A 23,571-nucleotide genomic window follows, 5' to 3' on the forward strand; every position below is an offset into this window, starting at 1 on the left:
AGTCTGTTCACTTTGGGGAGTGTGAAAAAGGCCAGAACGAGGTTCTCAAAGGCGCCTGCAACCAACAATGGAATGTGTCATTAATTCCATCCAAATGCTTCTATCAAGAGCTGAAAACTCGTTGCGAAAAGGAATTCCTGGGTGTGTATCAGAGGAAATGGATCTTAGTAAAGCATCAGATAATGCCAACTGCCATCCATTACGAGAAGATTAACAGAACTTATGGTCTGAGCAGATAAAAATGACAATTAATCTCACGCTCTGCAGCTCGTTCAGTGATCACTGCGCACCTTCTGAGCACGCGCCTCTGACTCACTCACAATTTATCGCCAGCGAAGCACTTTGTTTCGTCGGTGAAACGCCGAGGCGACGCATCGCTGACGAGACCACACATGGGGAACGGGGGGGTGTCAGGGGTAGGATAGGGAGGGAGGGGCCACTGGAAATCATACCGCTTTCTAATATTTAAAAAAAAGTAACAAAAACCATCCCACAGAATAACAGTGGAAATATTCGGTCATCCAGACCCCCTCATGGCCAAACTCACTGCGCTCACCAAAAACAAAAATACACACAATGCGTGCAGTAACAGTTAAACAGATATAAAACATCTCATCTGCAGGCTTCTCTCATCCGCAAAGCACATATTTCTGATAAGGCTTCCAGTGCATCTGTCTCACTGGAAGCGACTCTCCAAAGGACGGACTGAGGACAGTGATTCAGGCGGCCGCAACAACTATTTATAAAGAGCCTTTATGTAACAGCGGGCAGACACTCTCAGCACTTCCAAGCATCTCACTCTGCTGAAGACGTCGTCTGACAGCCTGCGCTTTCCATTCTACACAAATTAATACAAATTAAACTCTGACGTCTGGGTGATCAAACCATATGGCCGATGCATCTATAGTTTTATGGCTGTTTGGGTTTTATATTCGATAGCATATTGGTGTCACTTCTTAAAAGATATGTTCTGTCATATTGTTATGGGGGGGGGGGCAGAAGCCTTTGGGATGTGTTAAATTTAATCAGTGAAAGGGGGGCTGTCAATGTGTTTGCGTTTCCTTTGTTATGGAGCCAAGGCACTGGAACTCAAAAACAAGATAAGGGGAAATAAAAGCTGGACCCCCCCCCCCCCTGCCCCAGCCCCCATCCCCGTGGGGGGGTACCCACCCAGCACGTTGCCTGAGGGCACCTCATCCAGCTCCTCCAGGTCTCGGCCCATCAGGAGGTAGAGACTCCCCAGGGGGCGGCAGGCCAGGTGGGGCACGGCCGGGAGATCATCTGTGGGGGCGCAGCCAGGGGCCAGCTGGAGGAGACGCAGAGACACAGAGGCGCGATCAGCGGGGGGGGGGGGGGGGGGTTTGGGGGGTAGCTTTACTGAGGATCGCCAATCGCAGATGCCGTTAAGGTCGTTTGGTGGGCAGGATTATTGTGTCCTGTCAAATATAGCCAATCGGTAATTAACACCATGCTGTAGCCCCGCCCACAACATTTTTACCATCACCGTTCAAAGGCAGCTGAGAGGGGTTTTCTGAGCAAATCAAATTAGAAGAGTAGTGTGTTTTGGCGGGAGAGCTCTCACCGTCTGCAGACCGACTGCAGGGTCATACTTGGGACTGAGCACAAAGACCTTCTGGCCCTTTCTGACCACGCCACTGTACACCCGGGCGAAGGCGATGAAATGCTCCTTTTCTTCATCCTCCTCCTCCTCCGGCCGGTTCACTTTCAAGGCCGTTGCCTCAGAGGGTCTAGAAACGACGTCATTCCCTGCAGGGGAGGGTCCACATAAACACTTAGGCAAATGTAGACAGGAGTCCTACTGAGTGTTTATGTGGAAAATAGAAAGGCCCCCCCCACAAAGGACTGAGTAACAGTAAAGAAAAAAAAAGAGTTTCAGGTTCAAGTGTCATATCGCCGAGAGGGTTTTCAGCGAGCAGGAAGACAAAGGAAAGAAAGACACTCATAGATCACTGTGCCGGGATGTACCGATATGAGGCCCTAGGGGGCAGCCAAGAGCCTCAGCAGCTACGGAAACATCTTAAGTGTCTAAGTCAGTGTTTCCGAACCTGGCCCTCAGGGACCCACAGACGGTCCAGGTTTTTGCTCGTTCCCAGTTCCCTACTGGAAGCAAAACTCTCAAACTCATTGCGGGTCCATGAGAACCAGATTGGGAAACACTTACCTAAGATCTAAGGGGAAAAGCCTCTGGGATGTGCGGAGGTTAAGATGAGACAGGGGATTTCCCAGGCAGACACCAAGTTGTAGGTAGTCTGCAAGGCACAGTGGGTACTCACAGCAATCGCCAAGAGAGCCTCCATCCCATCAGCTATGCCAAGGAGGGCACAATCAGGCCACTAGGGGGCAGGCCTTGGTCACATGACATGATGCTAAAAGCACTATGAAGGAACGCCCATGTGTGTTTCTGTGTTCAGGTCTATCGTGCCACCCTGACTAAACACTCACCGGCATAAGTCTGGCCACCAGGGGGCGCCGCTTCGGACGAGGCCCGCTCGGGGCCACCAACTCCCTGAGCGGCAGCCAGCTTTTCCGCGTGCCTCTGCCGAGCCACATCCCTGCGCTGCTCCATCTCCTCCTGCGTCAGCGGCCTGTGGAAGACAAACACAGCGCGGGGTGTTTTCGGATTGCCGTGGACATGAACACAACACACCAGAGAGCCAGGGGGCGCTACAGACATGCAGCCATGAAGGTTCAAAGAGCGCCTGGATTACATCACCGCGTCTCGCACCACCTCCAGACAACAGAGACGTTCCACTTTGTTCTCAGGTGGCATCCGATGCTTCTCAAAGGGGACGTCTCTGGTGAGACCGCGGGCGCTGAGAATTCACCACCATCTCACTCACGTAAATATGCTGCTTAGGGTATATTGATCCATTTTCAGTCATTTATTATTCCTGGTACAGTTCTGGTGCCTTGGAACAATCCCAGAATGCACCAGTTGTATCTCACAACCTGATCAAGTATGCATCTTCAGATCTGCAGGACCGCAAATGAAGATACGGCTTCATATGGGGTTCCCTCCAGGTATGCCGCCGGGGAACGCGGTTTGGTACCCGGAGATTAACAAATGAGGGGTTGAGATTCGGAAGCAAGGAAAAAGAACCACAGGGCGGCAAGACACACTGGAGACGGGGGTGGAAATCGTGGGTCCTTGAAATAACGCACACACACCCCCCACCAACACGCCAATTTAAGTTTGGGGCTAAGAGTGATTAGCTGGTTTTTTTTGGCGCGCACAGACATTAAGCAGCACCGAGGTGCGGTGGCGTGACGACTAACGGCACTCGTTAGCTACACGCTAACGATTTCATTAGTGAAACACTGAGCGCTTCCCCAGCGGTGAACTCCAGAGCCATAAACCCCAAACAGCCCAACCACAACAAACGAGAGCAATGAAATAAGGATATGAGGAGTCTTGACACAACTGAGCCAACCCCCCCCCCCCCCATCTTTTGGACAGAGGACTAAGGTCAAGCCTCTTTAACTACCAGACCTCCCCCCCCCCCCCCACGCTCCACTTTTACGACCCGATAAAGTGAATGGGCATAAACGATAACAAAGGAGAGGGTCCCAGCGGGGGTGTGCGTGCGTGTGGGGGGGGGGGCCTTTAGATGCTGCTCTCGTGAATGTGTCCCACATGCCACAGCTGAAAAGTGTTACTGCAGCAGATGGGACACCTCGCTTCAAACTGACCACAAGGAGGCGGTAGGCAGCGGAAAGCAGAAGGCCCATACGGCTTCCCACAATGGAAGAGACGACAGGACAATAAAGATCTTAAAGGGATCTTCCTTAAAGGGTTCCCTCTCAAAGGCATCTCAAGCCAATTAAACCATCAGTGCGGCACGAACCGCACGCCACAGATGGCACTAAACTCGGTGGGAAGCTTCTGCCCCACAAATAAACCCAACACTTGTGAGAACGCGGTTCACTCTACGTATCGAAGGGAGTTCAGAAGCTGGGGAGTGCCCTGGTGAAGCCCTCGGAACGCCACATGACCGACCAAGGCCGCTCTCCAGACCCTGGTGCCGAGGGCTCGCCCTCCAGTGCCCGCACTTCTCAGGCACGGTCACATTTGGCACAGGGAAAAACGCCAGCTAGTGTGTTTGGCAAACTTTACCCACACATGGCGTGAGGTCACGGTTACCTTATCCAGGGCCAAAAACAACTAGAAGCTGGATTTATAAATAAATAAATAAAGAGGTGGGGGTGGATGACAGGGGGGAGCACTGGCAGCAGATACTCCACTGACCTCTAACCAGGAAAACGTTCTGAGTCATAGATCCCCCCTTGTTTTGGTGAAGTCTGTAGACATTAACAAGGAAGAATGCTTCCAGACAGCACCGAGCAGAACGACAGCGGTCGCATTGATTATAAGTGCCAAAGGAATTCAGCACCAATCAACAAGCAGGATGAAGACCAGCTTTAAAAATAAACAATCTAATGTTTTTAGGCATCAGTGCGCGGCAGGGAGGAATTATTCCTGATGAAGCCTGACGTTACAAACTACAGCAAGTTCAGGAAAAAGGTTAGTTGTGAGCCTGGCCATTGGTCATCCGTGTGGAATGACAGGATATAGAACAACGACGACGGTTACAGCTACGGCTGAGATTTGGCATGATGTGATCTCCTCTCTGCCTGTGATGCTGTCTGCGCTGCTAACTATGTGATTCAGAGCAAAAACACCGCAAGGAAAAAAATACAAATTTACCCCCTACCCCTCCACAGGGTTTTCATTTCCAAGTCGTCTAGGAGAAGCCATGCAAAACACGGCAGCTGAAATCCGGCAAACTCAAACGGGACAATCACGCTCCCACCTGAGATCGCTGAGCGACAAGCACAGCTGGGCAATCTTGGTAAGACAAAGACGACGCTGATGCTTTTCACGAACACAAACACACATTCACCCCATTTCCACGTTGAAACATGTGAAAGGGTCAAATTACGCCTGACTGACAAGCTTGCAGTGAAACGCGCCGTTCAGTAGCACTGCATTACCATTAGCATCAGTCAATGGCTCTCAGCCCGCCGTCTGAAGATGAGAGAGCAGCCAGTCAGAGCTCTGCGTGCAAAAGACACAGGCACTGCACTGGCCTGCAAGAGGCTGCCACGTGCGTGAACATGCTGCTAACGTGCATTTCCTGCGTTTGATGCTTGACCGATGAAAGGCTGTAGTGCGGCACGTCGCATGTTTGCCTGTCACATCACCAGCGGCCTGGGAAGCAGCACTGCCCGCCCCCCCCCCCTCCCCCAATCACTGCTGCCAAACCAAGGGCCAGATCTTTCTTCCAGATGCTTCACAACTCCATTTCGGCAGCTCTGGATTATGTTTGAACTCAGCTGTCTTTAACGGCTTTCTTGTTAGGAGAATGAAAAATGGACAATATTTCCTGGGTTTGGAAACCCAAGGCTGTTTCTTATTACTCTCTCTGCTCCCCCCTCTCTTCTCCTCTCTCCCTCTCTCTTCTCCTCTCCCCCTCTCTCTTCTCCTCTCCCCCTCTCTCTTCTATGCTCTCTTCTCCTCTCTCCCTCTCTCTTCTCCTCTCTCCCTCTCTCTTCTCCTCTCCCCCTCTCTCTTCTATGCTCTCTTCTCCTCTCTCCCTCTCTTCTCCTCTCCCCCTCTCTCTTCTCCTCTCCCCCTCTCTCTTCTCCTCTCCCCCTCTCTCTTCTCCTCTCCCCCTCTCTCTTCTCCTCTCCCCCTCCCTCTCTTGCTGTTTCCCCCTCTCACCTCTCTCTCTCCCTGCCTCTTCCCATCTCTCACTGTCCATCTTCTTCCCTCTCTCCTTCTCTCCTGGCCTCTCTCTCCCCCCCCCCATGCCAATAACTCCGCAGGAGTCGCAGTGTGAGCGCAGAGTGGCACCCACATGTGGCACACGTGTGAAAGCGAGAGCGCTAATGGTCCCGTATCTGTCGCTGCGGCTCCCCACGGGAACGTGCTCTCAGTAATGAGGCCTGCCCCCCCCTCCCTGCTCCACCGCCCCCTGCCTTTTGAGTTGGGAGCCGTGTTTCGTTGCCTAATCACATTAGGGAGCTGGCAAGGAGGACCACGCAGCACCCAAGGTGCGCAAACAAAGATGGCGAGCTGCCGGAGGTTTACTGGCGGGATTCTCCGTGCCGGTGGTTTGAACAGCGGCCTCTCGCAAAGCCATGGCTAACAGCTGCGCCACTTGCGGTTTCCTTTGAAGTGCAGAGTTCAGGAAAACACGTCCTCCGCCAGCGCAGCGGTGAGACCTCCCGCCTCTATCTGCCGCATGCGCTCGCCGACTCGGAGAGTGACAGGTCTTCCAATAAAACAACTAAAAAAAAAACAAACTATCAATGTCATGGTGAGTGAAGGGAATTCTGGGCCTATCTTCGGGAATGGCGAACATGCCATGATCAGAACTGACGGAACAGGACAGAAATCGTAAGGAGTCACTGTTGATGAGGCTGAGTTGCCTTGGGGTCACGCCGGGCAAATGGCAGGGGCAGGCTGTCTGATTCTGGGGAAGTGGGCGGAGCTGACCCGCCAATCAAGTCAGATCCTTCACATACCTCTGCTTGTTCCGCGGCAGGGCTTTGGAGTCAACAGCAAACATCTTGGACACAAAAATGATGGCTGGAGTCGCTGGATCACTCTTACAGTCCAAAAATGCTGGAAAGAGAATGGGGAGAAGCACACGAGTTAAGGAAGGGAGGGCGGCTTTGTGCAAGCTGAGGGGCCCCGTCCTCATACCGCGGGCCCCATCCACTGACTGCGGGGCCCCGTCCTCATACCATGGGCCCCATCCTCTGACTGCGGGGCCCCCGTCCTCATACCATGGGCCCCAACCTCTGACTGCGGGGCCCCCGTCCTCATACCATGGGCCCCCGTCCTCATACTGCGGGCCCCCATCCTCTGACTGCAGGGTCCCCGTCCTCGGAAGCTCACTGCAGGGTCCTCTGTCATCAGACTACAGGCCCCCCTTCTGTGGCGACTCAGATCAGGGCCCACTGCGAGGCCCCCATACTCAGACTATGGGGCCCCGGCTCTTGGGGGCCCACTCCACCATGTGCATTTCACACTTTTTCCATTCATCCTTTATCTAACTGCAACTTCATTAAATCGTTTAGCAATCAAATCGGCTAAAATGGCTGTATCACCATCAAATTATCATTTAAAAAAAAAAAAAGTTAATGGAAATGTCTGTGTCAATTGTCGTAGGAATCCACACTAAACACCAGTTTAGTGAATCATATTTGTAAAATGAAAAAAAAAATCTGCGCTTGGTTTCCTGGCACATGTCCATCGCCTGGATTTATCAGGCGGGAAAATGAACTTTAAAGACAGGAATGGGGCACAGAAATTCTGCTTTAACTAGATACAGGACAACAGACGTGCGACAACTAGAAATGCATGCAAAAGGCGTCGATATGCAGGAGGCCTGCGACGGAACGGTGGGCAGTGGGGCGCCTCCTGATGACATCACAGCGTCAGCTTCCCCAGACAGCAGTGTGTCTTTTCTCTTATGTGACCCCACGCTATTACTGCGGTTTCCCAAAGACACACGGACCGTCGGCTGGTGACCACCGAAGCCATCCACCGGCACGTTGTCCGTCACCATCAATGAGACGTCATTTCGTTCTCTTTTACCCATCCGAGTCAAAAAATGTCGAGTTAGCGACAATTTAGCGATTGACCGTCAGATGTGGGAAAGCGCGTGGCAAACTCCAGACCGAAATCCGGGCCTCGTTTCAGCAACAGCCCGCGTAAATGTCATCATGCAAGAGGAGCAGAAATGGGATAAGGGAGACTGACAATGCCATCATGGCCCGCAGCACACCGGCTAAAAAAAACATTAAAAACCCACATCTTGCCGGGCCAAGCGGAGGGCTTGCAGATCCCGTAAAGTGACACGTGTACACATGTAAAAACACAGACTGGGCCTGGAGTAGTTTGGTCCCCCACCTACAGGGTCACAGCAGAACCGAGCCGCTGGTGCTGATCTGGCCCGGATCAAAGGGAATCTCTGTGGATGGAGAGGAACGGCGATTCGGCCGGAAAACCAAACATGCAGGTCGAGCGGAAAAACGCATTTCATTTACAGGAAATATGAGGATCCGGACAGGCCACAAACAGAACAATTAGACCTCAGAGAGCCACTGGCAGGCGGAAACCTTAAACAAAAATTCACTTAAAAAAATAGCTGCCTGAAAGTTTCATCTGAAAGAGCTTCAGAGAGCGAAGGACTAAATATATCCCAAAAAAGAAAGCAGCTTTGGGGAAATAAGACAAAGAGGGGAAAAGTAAAATATTTTCAGGCTTCCTGCAATCACCTCTCTTGAGGTCCTGAGTTTCCTGCGGCAGGCAGTCGAACCTCCGCGCTCCAGCACACATGAGCTTCTCCACCCGGTCTGCCGGCATGTCCAGCGGACTCGGCAGCTTCTCGCACACCATCGCTGCGGGTCCAGGTTAAGGAGGAGTGCTCGGAGGAAGGGTGCATTGTGGGTAGCCCTAACCAGGAGCCGGAGGACCTGCATTTACAAACACCTCCAGTATCACCTTCTTAGCAGAGCCATCTGCAAAGCACAGAAAGCTTTCCCTATTTTTATTTTAAAACGTTCATGCTCAATTATTCCTTTCTTATGCTCAGAAAATACAAGCAATGCTTTTTATATATAAAAAAAAAAAAAAAAAAAAAAACTATTAATATGATGAGAAACAGTCTTGGCTGTAGGCGTCTTGAGATAAGACAGGCGTAAAGGTGTCCTCCACTGCCGGGGAGCTATTTAATGCGGACGAGGCGGGAAAGAACAGGCGTGAGAGAACAGAGAGAACAGCACAGACAGGCTGCAACTCTCAGTGTTTACTGAAAGCATGCTCATAAATAATAAACAGCAACAACAAAGCGAATCCCAACCTCCAACATTTTCAACATGCTAACAATAAGCTAGCTGACGTAAGGCTTCCTCAGTGAGAAGTCCAGCCATGACAAGCACAGACCAGCTGGTTAATCACTCCTACAGCTATACTTTACACGGTACACAGCACAGCAGAGAGCAAGCAGGTCAGCTACGCAAAGCCCAAGAAAGTCACACTTAGAAATATAAATTAACTTTTTTGGGGCGAGGTTTTCAGAAACCCCTGCGAAAATATTAAATTAGACCGGCGATGTTCCTGAGCTGATTTATTGCTCACACTGCACAAGAAACCAGGTCATCCTCCCTTTGGGCCCGAGCAGAAGCTGGAAGGCAGTTCGGTGCTGACAATCCCCAAAGAAGGATACTGAGGACAGCCTGGGACACTGGCAGCCACTGGCCACAGATGGCGCTGAGGAGCACTTTGGGGTCTGAGTGCCGGGAGTCTCGGGCCGCCACTCTGATGCCTAGGGAGGAGATCACCTTCTCCACCTTCTCCTTGTCCCTACGGGGAAAATGAGGAAGTCGTCAGCAGCGACGCCCGACATCCCGCGTCCGCCGCGCTTCGGACGTCAGAGAGAGCGAGCGTCTTCGTTACCTTCTGGTGACGACGGCCTCGTACAAACTCCAAATGTTGTCAAGGACAAGCTGGACAAACAGTGGCTTTTTTCCTTTGGCCTTAAAAGACGTAATAAAAAAAATTAATGGGAGCAGAATGGAATCAAAGGCGTCCAAGACGACTTCGAGCCAAGCGCCGCCAGCTTTGACGATTCCCACTAAGGTAATTGAGGGATTTACTGCGGGACTCTTAGGGTCAAACTAAATCCTCCAATTACGACTGGCGCGCTTTGTTTTAACACCAATCCCTTCTGTGTTCTCCTGGTCAATGAGGCACGCCGAGAGTTACACGGCCTTCCCCCAGAGTGCTCTGTTCCAGAGAAATGACTCTGGCTCCAGTCCGCCTTGCCCAAAACGACTCCATATGAGGAGCTACTTCAGGGGTCTTTTCCCCGGACCACCGCCTGGCAGTGACACTAACGTCCCCGTAATCTCTCCCCTCTCGAAAGGACGCCGATCTCAAACCGGTGACATGTTTACCCTCCTCAAACGGTTCCCCAATTTTCGGTGTCGGCCTCTTAATGAAACTCAACATAATCAAGTGCTTTTTAATAGCTACGGTCTTGTCTGAGTCACAGTCATCATAGACTGAAACTCAGAATTAATCTCTCACATCTGATTTTTGTGTGTTCGCCAAATCTAATTTGTTAAAGCAATTACTTTCCGACCTGCGCTTTTGTAATTAACTGGCGAGGCGCGAGCGTGGCACAGTTACTTAATCGCCGTCTTCCGAAGTGATATGCGATACTGCGAAAGATTAATGGTCAGTGGATGGGACCGTATTTGGGGTCACCGCAGACTCGCCTGGTCGTGTTGGCAGGGAGGTGAAACATAGCAGCTGATGGGCAGAGTCTCGGGGTCAAAGGCGACAGCTGGGGGCTCCGTGTATTGATGGAAATTTTCTAGATGAAGCTCATCTGCCTGGTGGTAGGCGATGATGGATTGTCGGGGAGCCATGATCTCGGACCGGCCATGCCGGTCTCATGACGGGGGGTTAAAGGGCATACACTGCACACCAAGCCGTGTTTGTCTCAATGCCAAACCCCCTCACCCCCTAGACGGGCATCAGCCAGCCCATGCGGGGCTCTTTCCACAGTTGTTCCGTTTCCACAAGACCGTCAAGCAAAAATGATCTGACTGCACTGTCATATGTAGAGTACATAGTTCTTTTTCCAGTTCTGGTCCTAACCCAAGAATACCAGGGCAGGTAGGGCAGGGCAGAACAGCTGTCTCTCTGCTCTAGATAACCGAGAGGCTCAACGCATCACAGGGATACCAATTAAGAAAAAAAAAAATTCACTTCGGCCAAACAAGGGGAGATCAAAGCTCTGAAGTGGACACAAACGGCAGCCTATGTTGTATACTCGGGGGGGGGGGGGGCTCATTAAGGAGAGATCACAGAGGCCCAAACAACCTATCACCAGCCATCGGCCTGGACCTAAGCCTCTGGGGCGGAGCTAAGCCCCTGGGTCGAACCCGCGAGCGCAGCACCGCGGCCGTCACCCCTCGCCACGTCCAGACCACCCAGCTCAGCCGCGTCTCATTAAGAGGGCTGATAATTAAAAGGACAGCCTGCGAGACGCTGACATTATCTTTAAGGGGTGGGGTTGTTTAAACAGGGGAGGCTTTGTGACTCACAGTGACTAATTTGATTTTGCTGTGCAGATGATAAACAACATTCATCATCTTTACTGCCCCACAGACCGCCACAGTACACCCCCCCCCCCCAGAGCTGGCTGTCTGCATGTCTCCTGTCAGTACAGGCGGCAGTCTGCTTCAGAAGCCCAATACAAAGTTGGCTATTTGTACAATACTGGCCTACGGAAGAAAACTTTTATGGATAAATCATCATCGCGTCAACGGACGGGCGAGCAGGTCACACAAATGGGACAGGGATGCGGCAGACGGCTGCCAGGCCTCAAGCGAAACCTGCCCCTGCTCACCTGAGCTCCCTTCATGATCTTCTTGGCTTTGGTGTTGAGGTAGAAGTCGCCCCACAGGGTCTTAAGCAGCACCTCAGACCTGACGCCCATCTTCTGGCTGTACATGTGAGCAAACTGCCGGACACTGAAACACAGGACGACAGAAGGCAGAGACAGGCGTGATCATGATCACCCCTACAGCCGTCCCAAGTCACCGTCCTCCCCCCCGTTACTGGCTTGCAACCCCCTTCTCCGTGCTCCGATTTCGGTTTGGACCAACGTCTCAAATCAGACTGCCCCGCTCGCTTAAACATCTGACCTTCATCTTTTCCAGATGTTTCTGTCATTAGGACCTGCAGTGCTCTGAGACGGCGCCCCGGTGACTCACATCAGGAAGCGCTAGATTTGCTAGGACTCAGCACTAGCCTAGCATGACGCGTTTCTGCCAATTTAATAACCATCCCGTTAGAGAGAAAAAAACCCCCTCCATCTTCCAGCTCAGAGGCACGATGTGCAATATTAGAGTTTGGCTACAGAGACAGTATCCACTGCATTTCATACTAAATCTCCCTCCATAATCTTTCCAAACTGCAGAAGACACTGTGACAATAAAATGACTTGATTACTGGCCAGACTGCCTTAGCTATGTGCTAATGGCCTTATTTTTAGATTTTAGCAATCAAAATGGCAAAGCTCCCCCTTAAGCTTGGTCTCTCCATCCCCCCCACCCCCCTTAGCCTCTGTGATCTTCCAGTCACACCAGCCCACGGCAGCCTGCTCTTTTCCTGAAGTCCATTAAGCAGCATTACTAAGCACAGGCAAAGTAAATTAATCACTCTTTCAACCTTGCACTGACCTGATTTGAAGTATCTAAATTACTTATCCGCTGTCTGAAATAAAATACAATCTTGATGCAAATTGACTCGGTTCTCTACTCGAAACCCATTACCGCGCCCCATTATTAACCCGCGCGACAGCGTGTGCTGGGGACGCTTCTGCCGGCTATTTTTTTTTGCCAGACAAAAATGTTGAGCCAGACTCAATCTAAACTTCACAAAAGAGACAACGACATCTGCCCGACCTGTTCATACCGGCTCTGTGGAAATGGAAATAAACTGGCAGAACACAGAGCAGAAAGGGTCTTTACTAAAAATTAAAACTATTTTTTTTTTTTACTGACAGCATTAACAGTGACAGGTAAACCTGAGTCTGACGCTCTCATCAAACCCATCGCGGCCCACTGGTAACTCTATAAACATACTTAAATCATCATCAAGCCTTTTTTTTTTCTTGACATTTCCTGAATGCAAGAATCTTAGTAAGACAGCAACAGAACAGCAACATGCACATGAAGCCTACATCTTATACAGAACGATTATTTAGCATGGCGATTGTAAACATTTTTCTAATTTACTATATGGCAACGTCAGATTATTAACCATTAAGTCAAGACTATTGGCTCTGATATATAACCGTTTCCAAATTATGTTTTACAGGCTGCAGTGTTTTTAAAACGCGAGCTTAAGGCTCCCCCTGGTGGTCTATTTATGTAAAAAAAACCGGCAGGGTCACTTTAAAATCTAGTGGAGTTGAGAGAGACGGTACCTGAAACCCCATCCATCTATGGCACTAGCAAAGACCACATTCCCCTGGTCAGGTGAAAAGTACAGGTGAGAATCATCAGTCTCCTCCAGCCCGGCACTCCAGTCGTAGACCTGATCGCCTCCGTCGCCCGTGCCCGCAGCTTCCGTGTCCTTCTCCGCTCGCTCCTCCAGGACTTTGGAGGTGAACAGGGAGCCAGTGACGGCGTTCACCTGAACAATCACCAGCAAACGCTCAACAGACGCCGATGTTTTACCTGGCATCCATTTAGACCAGCGTCATTATCATTATGTTATAGTTTTAGCTTTCATTAACATTTTCATAAACTGAAATAAAACAACATACGCAAATAAAACAACTAAACGCTAACTTGCTGAAACTCACTGAAGATAAAAACAAACGTCAAATACTTTCCGCTACCGCTATAATACTAAAGTAATGGTTTATCTTTGATCACTAATAACATCAGGAACATGTCTTGTCCTACATAATGTGAACTGCATTTTATATAGGATTCTCTAAAGATCGGACAGATAAACAGTTTGACAAACTTCGGTCACCTGGCTGGAGTGAGATTTTCATTTTGAGACAAGTCTGTACACACATGCACAGCCATTTATATGTAACAGTTTTATTACCTTGTAAATAGTCTGTAGGGTTTGCAAACTACCCCAAAGCTTTTGATGTAGCTAATTTTAGGCTTATAATGGAATAATACAGATTGGCCGAAAGATTTCTTGTGTGAGTCTGGATCCTGGCAACCCTGCATAAATCAAGTCTACAACTTCAGTCTATCCATAGAAATAAAATGACTAAAACTTATAAGGAAACCACAACTTTCCTGTCATCAATTAAACAATTAAACATTTTGTATATCTCCTTTTTGGAGATATACAAAATGTAGCAGAAACTCACAAACGACGCAGTACTGAAAATGATTTGGATCACAAGAAATCGTATAATTAATTAATATCATTAGGTCTTTATGACTACAGAATCTCGCGTTTCAAGCCATAACTTTTTACCGTTTCAGTGTCGTTAATCAGTCCAAAACGTAATGCTCTCAGCGCGTACAGTAGTGACTTTGTTCATACAGGGGCTTAATAATTTAGATGATTTGTATATGATATAAAAAGGTCTTGATAGAAAATGATGAAGTCACTTCGCAAATCTAGTTTAGAGATTGGTAATAAATGGACCCTTTATGCCATCATTTATGCCTGCAGACTGTTACAGGTTAGGCTTAGGGTTAGGTTTAGGGGTGCCCAAGTATTATTCGCCCCTAACTCACATGGATGTGAAGGGTTTCTGCATATCTTTAAAATAAAAAGTAATAAAACTACACTGAAAATGAACTAAAAATCAAACTGGATTGCAAACGAAAATTGAAAATAATATAAAAATAAAAACAAATTAATAAAGCTAACAATAATGATTGACAGCTGCGTGACACACCTGTTCCAGTATCTTCTGAAGATGGATGTAAGCTTCCTGTGCCGTGAGCTTCAGTTCTACGATCAGCCTGTCGATTTTATTAATGACCAAAACCGGACGGATGTTCTCCAGCCAGGCTTGTCGTAACACTGCTTGGGTCTAAAACAACACATGAGCAGCCATTATACACGGATCCATCGGCATCGGGTTTACATGACCACGTTCCACACAAAGAGACGTATTTCACACTGATAAATCACACGAGGCAGCGGACAGGGGGCACCCTGGGTGTGTTTGCTGGCTGGTAAACGGGAATGCGGCCGCTCACTCGCACCTGAGGACAGACCCCTTCCACCGCATCCAGGACGACGATGGCCCCATCGCATAGCCTCACTGCTGTCGACACCTCGGACGAGAAGTCCACGTGGCCCGGTGAGTCGATCAGGTTAATGAGGTATTCCTGGCCCCCTGAGGTAGGAAGGCAGACAGCTGGGCTAAGTCTCTGTGCTGAGATCGGATGATCTCAGATTCAAGCCCCGACCTCGGCAGAACACTCACATGTTACTGGGCCCAGGATCAAGGCCCTTAACCCCCCCCCCCCAGCTCCAGGGGCGCCGCACATTAGCTGACCCTGTGCTGTGACCCCTAAGCTATGTACAGCTAGAGAAGCATTCCAATGTACCTGTACTGGTACTTGTGCATACAACAAATAAAGGATTTGTCTTATTTATCAATTGGGAACTTTATTGCATCCATTGATCAGACACTGGGACACATGCTGCTATTCAGTTACTACAGCTCTTTGGCCATGGCTGGACAGTCTTATCCGCAAAGGGCCGCTTCTGTGTGCGGGTTTTCACTGCAACTCCCTAATCAGATTGCTAATTAGAGGACTGATTGGCTGAAGAGTCCTCACACCTGGGTTTGAACAGCTGCCCTACAGGTTATCCCACAAACCTACATACACACCGGCCCTTTGCAGACGAGACTGGCCACTGCTGCCACAGGCACTCATCACTCTGACTTACCAGTGGCGTAATGCAGTGATATCGCACTGGATTTCATCGTTATGCCTCGGATTTGTTCATCCTCCCTGCTGTCCAGATACCTCAACTAGGAATTTGCATAAAACAACAGTTTACCACCATTGCATCTCACCATAGTAACACAGAAAAATAAACCCTTCTTCCAAAAAGCACCAAAATAGGTAGTTAAACTGGGTAGTGAGATTTTAAAATACTAACCTTACCCGCCATTCGACTGGATATTATACCGTTACTGGCGACCAAGCAGTCTGCAAGCGTTGTCTTCCCTAAAAGCCACATTTAAAAAACACATTTAATCAAATAATTAAATCACTTAATTTGTCACAGTACAGTTGAGTGAGCCACACAATTCCCACAACGATAGCAAAGACGTAGTGCAACAAAAAAAACTGAATAAGACAAAACAACATGAAGTGTTCATATATGGCATTGTACTAATAAAAAGTGGGCAAACGATAAATACGATTAATAAAAAAACAACAAACAGCTATGCGGGAATGGGCATTGGCTGATATGGATGACGGACTGGTTCGTTGGCCAGAGTTCAGCAGTCTGATAGTCTGACAGAAGAAACTGTCTCGGGTTTTAGCTGTAAGCAATGCAGGTCCTCAACAAACTATCAAATCCTGCTGTTATGAACTCTGATACTTCATCCCCCGGGTTCTACCTCTAACGCACCTCCGGTACATTCTCAAGTTTACCTAACAATGTGTTATTTTCCTTTATTTGCTATTTACCGTCACTAATCGTCTGTTGTACTTCTTTGAATGCAGCTGGCACGCAAATAAGAAATTCATTTTTCTATTTACACATAACAAAGCAAGAATCACATTAGGCGCCTGAAGCATTTGCAATAACTTGAGTACCAATAAACAACTAAATTTAGATCGTTAAACACATAACGTACCATGATCCACGTGAGCTAAAATACACAGATTCCTTATATTCGATGTATTTTTCTGTAGTGCAATGATTTTTTCCAAACTTGTGTGCCCCATATTTGAAGGCTGAATCGATGATTTACAGCTGATCTGTAAAGAAAATATTTCGTTTAAAGTACACAGAACAATTTATTTACGGTTCTCTTAATATTCAATGTTTACTGCCTTAATTCTTCACTCCGATGACATGATTTGTTTTGATCCAGCTAACTTATAATAATGATCATTACTACAATAAAGATAACTGAAAATTTAACACAACAATTAGATAACATTAATGAAAACACCGCCATGCCACTTTACGCCCGCAGTAGGACAGCACGAACGCACATGTTAATTCAAGCATTTCTCGACTCACTTGGAGTGTCAGTTTTTAATTGCGTGTCTACAGTATATACATTTTACTTAAAAACTTAAAGTAACTGTAACGTGGAAAAGCTACACGTGAGGTGACACATTCTAAAAATTCCATCAACCCAAGTCAGTTATCCCATCTATTCAACTAATCTACACAATCGCAAATATTATTAATTCAGTCATAAACTGCTACTATGAAGATCAAACTTACAACAGACAGTAGCGGCACTCACGTTGATCTCCTATTCCGGAAGTAAGTTGCAATTCGTGAACTTTGCCCTCTGACGCACGTACGGATAACGCGACGTCGTCGCTAGGACGCCTTCCGGTTGCTTGGGAGACCTGACGCTTCCCTGGAAACGATTGTGTTGTGTGGGTCGGCTGTACAGAGGGTCGGTCAGGGTTGTCGCTGCGGCAGGGAAAACTATCTTTACGAGGAGAATAAATCATGAAACGATCGTGCATCTGTAATATCTGTAACTGCGGGTAAGGAAATTAAAAGCACCACCCTGCTTTGAGAACTTCTGCATCTAAGATATGTCCATTTTCTAAGGCTGAAATTTGTATTTTACGAAAAATTAAATTAGCTTATAATTTTATATGGAGGTTATGGATACTATGTTACATACTAATTATGTCCCGGATAAGCGGTTGGAAGATGAATGGAAGGAAATGTTCAGGCTGATTACTTCTTTAATTATCCATTGACACTGAAGTCCCAGTAATGGGTATCAGGTAACAATCGATACCTGTTCGCCCGCAGCTTTTTCTGTCACGAAAGTCTTTGAGTCACAGTTACAATGTTAAAAATAAATAAATATGTAGCCATGTAACATGTTTATGGTGCATCATCTGCTGTTATTACAAAGAAAGCAAAACACTGTTGTTGGTCCTATTGTCCCTTCATTCGCCTGTCACCAAATCTGCACCTGTGACATGAGAATTTCACTGTGTTCCCCAGAACACATCTGACAATAAAACCCGAAACTTGAACTTGAAACTTGAGCTCAAGAAACTGTAATGAATACTAGCTTTACTAACTGTAATGAAACAGCTTAGGTGGTACATTGGTCAAGTTGTCAACAGTCAAGCTTTTCTATTTACAAGATGTCTCCTCTGGTGTTTGACGAAATTAAATTCTGTCCTTACAGACGTCATCGCTGCAAACAACAGTCCACTGCCTTGTACAGTAAGGGACCCAAGGTTCATGTTCAGACAGAATATGCAGAGAAATACCCATCATATGGGCCCTACTCCCCCCCCAAGAGCAGAAAACCCAAGCTGGAGTACCAGGAGAATCGGGAGAGAATGGATGGAACCAGCACCTTCAAGTAATAAGCATGCAAGTGATTTTACATGCTTATAGGTGCCCTGAAATTGACATCTTCTAGTCTGAAACGAAGGGGTTAAATGTCTTCCCTCTTGATCCCGTCCAGGTCCGACTACATCCCTCATGAAGTTACGCCCCAGTATGTGAGACAGCAAGTGGAGTACAGGCCTAAGAGCGGAGACATCGATCTCAGGACGACGTACAAGCTGGACTTCAACAGATACCAGGTGCGGCCGTTCATACCTGTGAGACCCTTGCGGAGATCCCACCTGAACGAGGGGAGGCTGGACACGCTGCCCACTTACAAAGGTGATGATTCCAAGGTTAATTTTGTACCCATTCATCTGATTACTTCAATAAATGTATTTTCTGGCACCTAAAATGTATCCATTCTATAATGATCTAAATGTACAGTAATTATAAACTGGGCACCGTTTTTTTAGCATACAAATGACCGAATCACCTTATTGTTTTTTTTACATAAAAAGGTCTTCGGTGTCATTTTTAAAGATGTTCACTTATATAACACTCCTTTTTTAAAAGAGGATTTCCGACCATGGGAAATTAGCAAGAGGGAATTGGCGAAACCAGAATTTACCTATCGCCTTCCATCTGGAAAGTTTGGAAATGCAACAACATTCCAGGATGCTTTTGTTCCTAGAGGCCTGGTTCCTCGGGAAAGCTTTAAGCCTCCCAGCATAGCCAAGCTTTCCTGCGTGCCCTTTGACGGCCTCACCAGCAACCGCGTCTCATACGTGCCTCACGCACTGGAGGCCAGGTATGTCAGGGCCCCCGAGGAGAACAAGCCCAACAACCAGCCCTTCCAGGGTCATACCACCCACCAGTCAGACTTCCAAGGCTTACCTGGACAGCCGCCAGAGAGCTGCAAGCCACTGGTTACCAAGGCAACCTCGGAAGCCCCCTTTGAAAGTCGCACGGAATTCCGGGATAGTTTCCAGCAGTGGCCAGTGACTCTACCACAGCTCTCAAAATCAGTGGACTATGAAAGCCCCACAAAACCCATGGACCTAAGCACAACCACCAAGAATGATTTTATCAGACACAACGTACAGCCATTCATCCCTGTCAAGCCTGCCTCACATGCAAAGAGGTCCACGGCTCCTTTCCAAGGTAGCACCACCACAAGGGAGACCTTCAGACCATGGATGGTGGAGATACAAGAGAAGAGAAGCAAGCCAGAAGAAGTACCAAAAGCCAGCGAGAAGATGGAGAACCTGACTACCTCTAAGCTGCACTACATCCAGCATCAGATCCAACCCAACCCAAGCTTTAAACCCAAAAATGTCCCCATGAGAACACAGTCTCCATTTGATGATAGAACGATGTACCGCACGGAGTTCACAGCCAAGAAGACGGACATGTGCCCGGCCAGCTTTGACTCTCCTCACGGCTACATCTTCCAGGAGAGCGATGAACGAGGCCATAGGTTCTACCGCAGGCTGTCTTCTCAGGAAAGGAACGATGAGGCCAGTGCACCTGAGATCCCATCTACTGAGCTGGCTGCGATCTCATGAAGTGTAACCGTGATTATGTGCTGAAAAGTCACCCAAAATGCTGTCTGTGTCGCGAACATCATTATTACACATGTATTAAGGTATCATGGTCACATATAAGCCGTCATAAATATACCACAGATAGAATTTTAGGTTAATGGAAAAACATCAACAGGTCAATGTTTATTTACAAGAAATATTTCTGCAACATATTACAGCATTAACAATTAACTTCATTACATTGATTTTACTCAAGCACCATTCTTTGTCTTTCTGTATTACATTTGGACATGATTTCATTCAATACATTTGACATGTTTATAATGAGAACAAATGTCAAGTACAGTTTTAGCATTACGTATTGAAATATTCAAAGGAAAGCTTAATTAATATGTGCCAAGCTTAGAATTAAATAAGGCGGGATATGAATTCATTACCACAAGTGTATTCACATATTTTATAAACATGCACAAAAATTGCTATTGGATAGTATTAAAAATAAAGAGCGTATACAAGGTTTGTAGTGGATTTGGTGGTAATATGGTCTTTATTTTGTTAATACAGTTTCTCTGACAGGACCCAGTGCCTAACAGCAGGTTAGCCTGCTAATCAGAAGCAGAGACAGGAAGTTCAGGCCAGGAAGATGCCTCCGGAAGTCACACTACACTTGGAAGGTGCTCGGCCTTAAATCTCAGATACAGAGCAGAAAGATACATCAATCTTCAGGTTTTGGTTATAAGAAAATAAAGTGCCAGTTAACACACAGGGTACAATATTGCACTTTTAAGAGTCCTACATAAAAGGCAGGTTTTGAAACACAATTGAAAAAAGGACACAAGGCCATTACTAGGAATGCACCAGCTGCCAGTGAGGGTGACCCCTGGTGGCCGGATGAAATCCATGCACCTTTCTGAGATCCCTCACATACAGTCTGTCCCTTCCAAAAACACTGAGAAACATTATTCACCTTTTGATTTGTTCATAATACATTTTAACATTCATTTTAGTTTGTAAAATCTTTGTAAAGCAATCTAACTGGCACGGAAATAAGTTTTTGTCACATTCTGTGTCCGCAAAAAAAGTTCAAGCAGTTTACATCTGCAAGCACTGTGGATTCCCACCGAACACATCGTCCTCAGCTTGATAGGAACTGAACCAGACATGCAGTGAACGATGTGGTGCCAGTTAGGCAGGTTTCCAGGAGAAGAATGTCATTTCAAAACACTTTTTAAAATTCAGCACATAACCACAGGCCCTTTTCTCTTCTGTGTTTAGTTTAGCAAATGTTTGGACCTAAAATAAGACTTGGCTAATTCGTTAAAAATTTACCATGTGTTACTTTTTTGCAGTGGGATTTATACAGTGTACTGTCAAACATTATATACAGGCATAGAAACAGTGCTGTGAAATACTGAATATATTCTATAATACAGAACTTTCTTGCAATGCCTTTCTTAACATAATCAAAGAGGTTTAACCATTTCCTGTCATCTCACAGGATTTGACACATTGCCCTGTTGTGCATCTCCATCAAACACCATGGTCTGTCTGAAGGCTGCTGCTTCACGAGGGGCTCAGCTGTTGTACTTTAGTTCCATTTCAACCTGAACTCCATTATAATATCAAGCCAGGCTTAGTAGCTTTGGGCGCTGAGCCTCTGCTATGGTGAGAGCATTATGTTGGCAGCAGATATAAACAGCACAATTATAATATTACCTTGAACTGGAAAACAATACCGCCATGGTACAGGTGCGATGGCAATGCAGGAAGTTCATCAGACCATCCAGCAAACGTGAGGGAGATGTGATGACATTAAAGGCATCTAGGAAGGATCAGTCAGGGCCTCTTGCTTAGGTCATCCTCTGCCCTACGCTAAAAACAAATCACGTCTCTCTTCACCATCTTCTTAAAAAACAGACGCAAAAGACATACACCTCATATATACAGCAATATTATTGACAAGCGCTGATGTTAGTGGCAGAACATTAGTCTATCTTTTTACACAGTCCATTATTTTCATTGGCCGTCCAGTTAGTGCCTCGACCAATCCCAGATCTCGTCACTGCTTGGGCGGAGTCTCCTTCCCCTGGCAGGACCGACAGCACCTCTGCTGGTACAGATTTATGACACACAGGCTGAGCTCCTTCACGGCAGCACAGTAATGGGTCGAATCTACACATTCACCTGAGGGAAAAAAACACAACAAAAGGCAGAGCATCATGGGACACAGGAGCTCCATATAAGGAACACACAGGGAAATCAGCAGGTGTTTCTAAAGAGGGGTAAAAATAATCCCACCCACATCAGTCCAGATATTGCAGAGGATTCACATCACACAAATCACACATTTTAAAATATAATAAAAGGCATTATTAAAAAGCTGCACCTGAAAGCAAAAACAGACCACATTCACGCTGAAATTCAAAGAACCTGTATTATACAAACAGCTGGAACTAGCCAAAAACTTAATTTAGCAGCCAGCAGACTAGCGCTCTGTTTCTTTGTACTCTCCTGTATCTAAATCACTTGCCACAGGCCAGTGGGCGATCTTAACTTCCAATCCTGTGTAAGCATTTCACCATGATTTAGAGGCACACATTATGGGCAGTTGGCCCCTGACTAAATGCCTGTCTGCAGGCCTTACCGCCACAGGAAGTGATGACACAGTGCCGCCATGTGATTGGCCGTCGCCGCCACCCACAGCGCTGGTGCACCAGGGTCCTGTCTGTCCTCCTGTGGATGCATTCCACCCTGCGTGACTGGATCCCGCTGCCGCAGGCTGCACTGCATGCTCTCCAGGGCCCTACCCTCCACTGCACATTGCACTGCTCGGACGTGCAGTTCCGCGTGGAGGCTAACCTAAAGGCACCCAATATACCAACACCACAACTCAACACCTGCACAAAGTGTAATTCCTAGACTGTCCAGTAGAGGTCAGAGTTAAACAAAGGCATTGCAATCAAAGCATCAATCTTGTGGTAAATATTTACAATACATAACCCAAAAAATACATAGAGGATCTTGCTATATGATGTACTTCAAAAAGCTCAGGGCTATAAATAAAGCTGTGGTTCATAATCAGTGCATAGTTTCTAAAGTCAGTCTTATTTGTGAGAGCTTATCACAAACAGAAAACAAGACTTGATGCTGAAGTGAAGTGAAGCAGGCTTTTATTTGCAGCGGATTCATTTTAATTGTAATTCCCAGTAATAGTTACATTCAGCCAGACCTGTATGATATCCTGCACCAGCTAAGAGGTACCGGTCTGTGCCACACCTGTTCCTGTGATCACAGTGAGATTCGGGGAGGGTGGAGCCATTGTGATGCTTGCAAATCACTGGCCGGCTCTGGATCGCTGAGGCAGGGCCTAGGCACCGTCCGGAGCACTGCAGTGGTGTGACATCATGAGATCATCATTCCCATGGCCATCGTCATGGCTACGGCAGGAGGGCAGAGACTCACCTGCCCCCAGGGGCCCGCAAACCAGCCTGGGCAAGAGTGTCCATGGCATCCCTCAACGTGGAGAGGACGCGGCGTTCCGGAGCAGGCGGAGTCAGCCAGGGTTGTGACCGTGCCGGAAGAGCTCAGCTGCTGGCAGGACACCTGCCTACGCCGGGTTCCACCACCACAGGAATTGGAGCAGCCAGACCACAAGGTGGCCCCCCAGCTGCACAAAAATAACAGAAGTGAGCACACATCACTTATGCTGGTCACCAAGGATTGTGTTTTTCTGTCTGTGTCACATAACTATACACAGGACAACAGCAATCCAGCAATCAGAGAGGGGCTGGTCAGACACGGCCCTTTTCAACTGCTTTGCCTCATACACCCTCTCTGCTAATGGGACGATACAGACCTCTATCAAAAACCGGAATCCAGCAATCAGGTAATGGTAGTGATGGCCAAATGTAGCTT

The 23,571-nt window shown here is 47.5% G+C and overlaps 3 protein-coding genes across 7 annotated transcripts in view; 1 reads left to right on the forward strand and 2 right to left on the reverse strand.

Moving 5' to 3' along the window:
• The window catches only part of efl1 (elongation factor like GTPase 1), a 52,125-nt gene extending 35,045 nt beyond the window's left edge, over nt 1–17,080 (reverse strand). The window contains exons 1-15 of the mRNA XM_023813905.2: nt 17,024–17,080; nt 16,422–16,545; nt 15,713–15,780; nt 15,497–15,581; nt 14,803–14,936; nt 14,490–14,627; nt 13,038–13,246; nt 11,454–11,577; nt 9,491–9,570; nt 9,261–9,397; nt 8,311–8,433; nt 6,550–6,649; nt 2,464–2,606; nt 1,583–1,767; nt 1,171–1,306 (exon numbers count right to left, since the gene is read on the reverse strand). Of these exons, the coding sequence (XP_023669673.1) occupies nt 1,171–1,306; nt 1,583–1,767; nt 2,464–2,606; nt 6,550–6,649; nt 8,311–8,433; nt 9,261–9,397; nt 9,491–9,570; nt 11,454–11,577; nt 13,038–13,246; nt 14,490–14,627; nt 14,803–14,936; nt 15,497–15,581; nt 15,713–15,780; nt 16,422–16,512 (1,753 nt within the window). The 5' untranslated portion in view covers nt 16,513–16,545; nt 17,024–17,080. The remainder of the gene's footprint in view (nt 1–1,170; nt 1,307–1,582; nt 1,768–2,463; nt 2,607–6,549; nt 6,650–8,310; nt 8,434–9,260; nt 9,398–9,490; nt 9,571–11,453; nt 11,578–13,037; nt 13,247–14,489; nt 14,628–14,802; nt 14,937–15,496; nt 15,582–15,712; nt 15,781–16,421; nt 16,546–17,023) is intronic.
• Nucleotides 17,081–17,159: 79 nt separating this feature from the next.
• Nucleotides 17,160–19,810, forward strand: saxo2 (stabilizer of axonemal microtubules 2). Its single transcript, XM_023813869.2, has 4 exons — nt 17,160–17,298; nt 17,964–18,143; nt 18,249–18,451; nt 18,686–19,810. The coding sequence occupies exons 1-4, from the start codon at nt 17,261–17,263 to the stop codon at nt 19,675–19,677; spliced, it is 1,413 nt and encodes a 470-aa protein (XP_023669637.2). The 5' UTR covers nt 17,160–17,260; the 3' UTR covers nt 19,678–19,810.
• Nucleotides 19,811–20,173: 363 nt separating this feature from the next.
• The window catches only part of LOC111844921 (ADAMTS-like protein 3), a 76,514-nt gene continuing 73,116 nt past the window's right edge, over nt 20,174–23,571 (reverse strand). For all 5 annotated transcript variants that reach the window (XM_072717918.1, XM_072717917.1, XM_072717919.1 and 2 more), the window contains 4 exons: nt 23,119–23,323; nt 22,933–23,042; nt 22,301–22,515; nt 20,174–21,840 (listed from right to left, as the gene is read on the reverse strand). In XM_072717918.1, the coding sequence (XP_072574019.1) occupies nt 21,716–21,840; nt 22,301–22,515; nt 22,933–23,042; nt 23,119–23,323 (655 nt within the window). In that variant the 3' untranslated portion in view covers nt 20,174–21,715. The remainder of the gene's footprint in view (nt 21,841–22,300; nt 22,516–22,932; nt 23,043–23,118; nt 23,324–23,571) is intronic.

Source organism: Paramormyrops kingsleyae, chromosome 11 (assembly GCF_048594095.1).
Source record: "Paramormyrops kingsleyae isolate MSU_618 chromosome 11, PKINGS_0.4, whole genome shotgun sequence".
Taxonomy (NCBI): domain Eukaryota; kingdom Metazoa; phylum Chordata; class Actinopteri; order Osteoglossiformes; family Mormyridae; genus Paramormyrops; species Paramormyrops kingsleyae.

Bases quoted from the DNA above. Each gene is read 5' to 3' on its own strand.
- saxo2 (XM_023813869.2), top strand. From the start codon at position 17,261: ATGAAACGATCGTGCATCTGTAATATCTGTAACTGCGG. The intron at 17,299-17,963 runs GTAAGGAAATTA...CTGTCCTTACAG, and splicing joins TGTAATATCTGTAACTGCGG to ACGTCATCGCTGCAAACAAC. The intron at 18,144-18,248 runs GTAATAAGCATG...GATCCCGTCCAG, and splicing joins GATGGAACCAGCACCTTCAA to GTCCGACTACATCCCTCATG.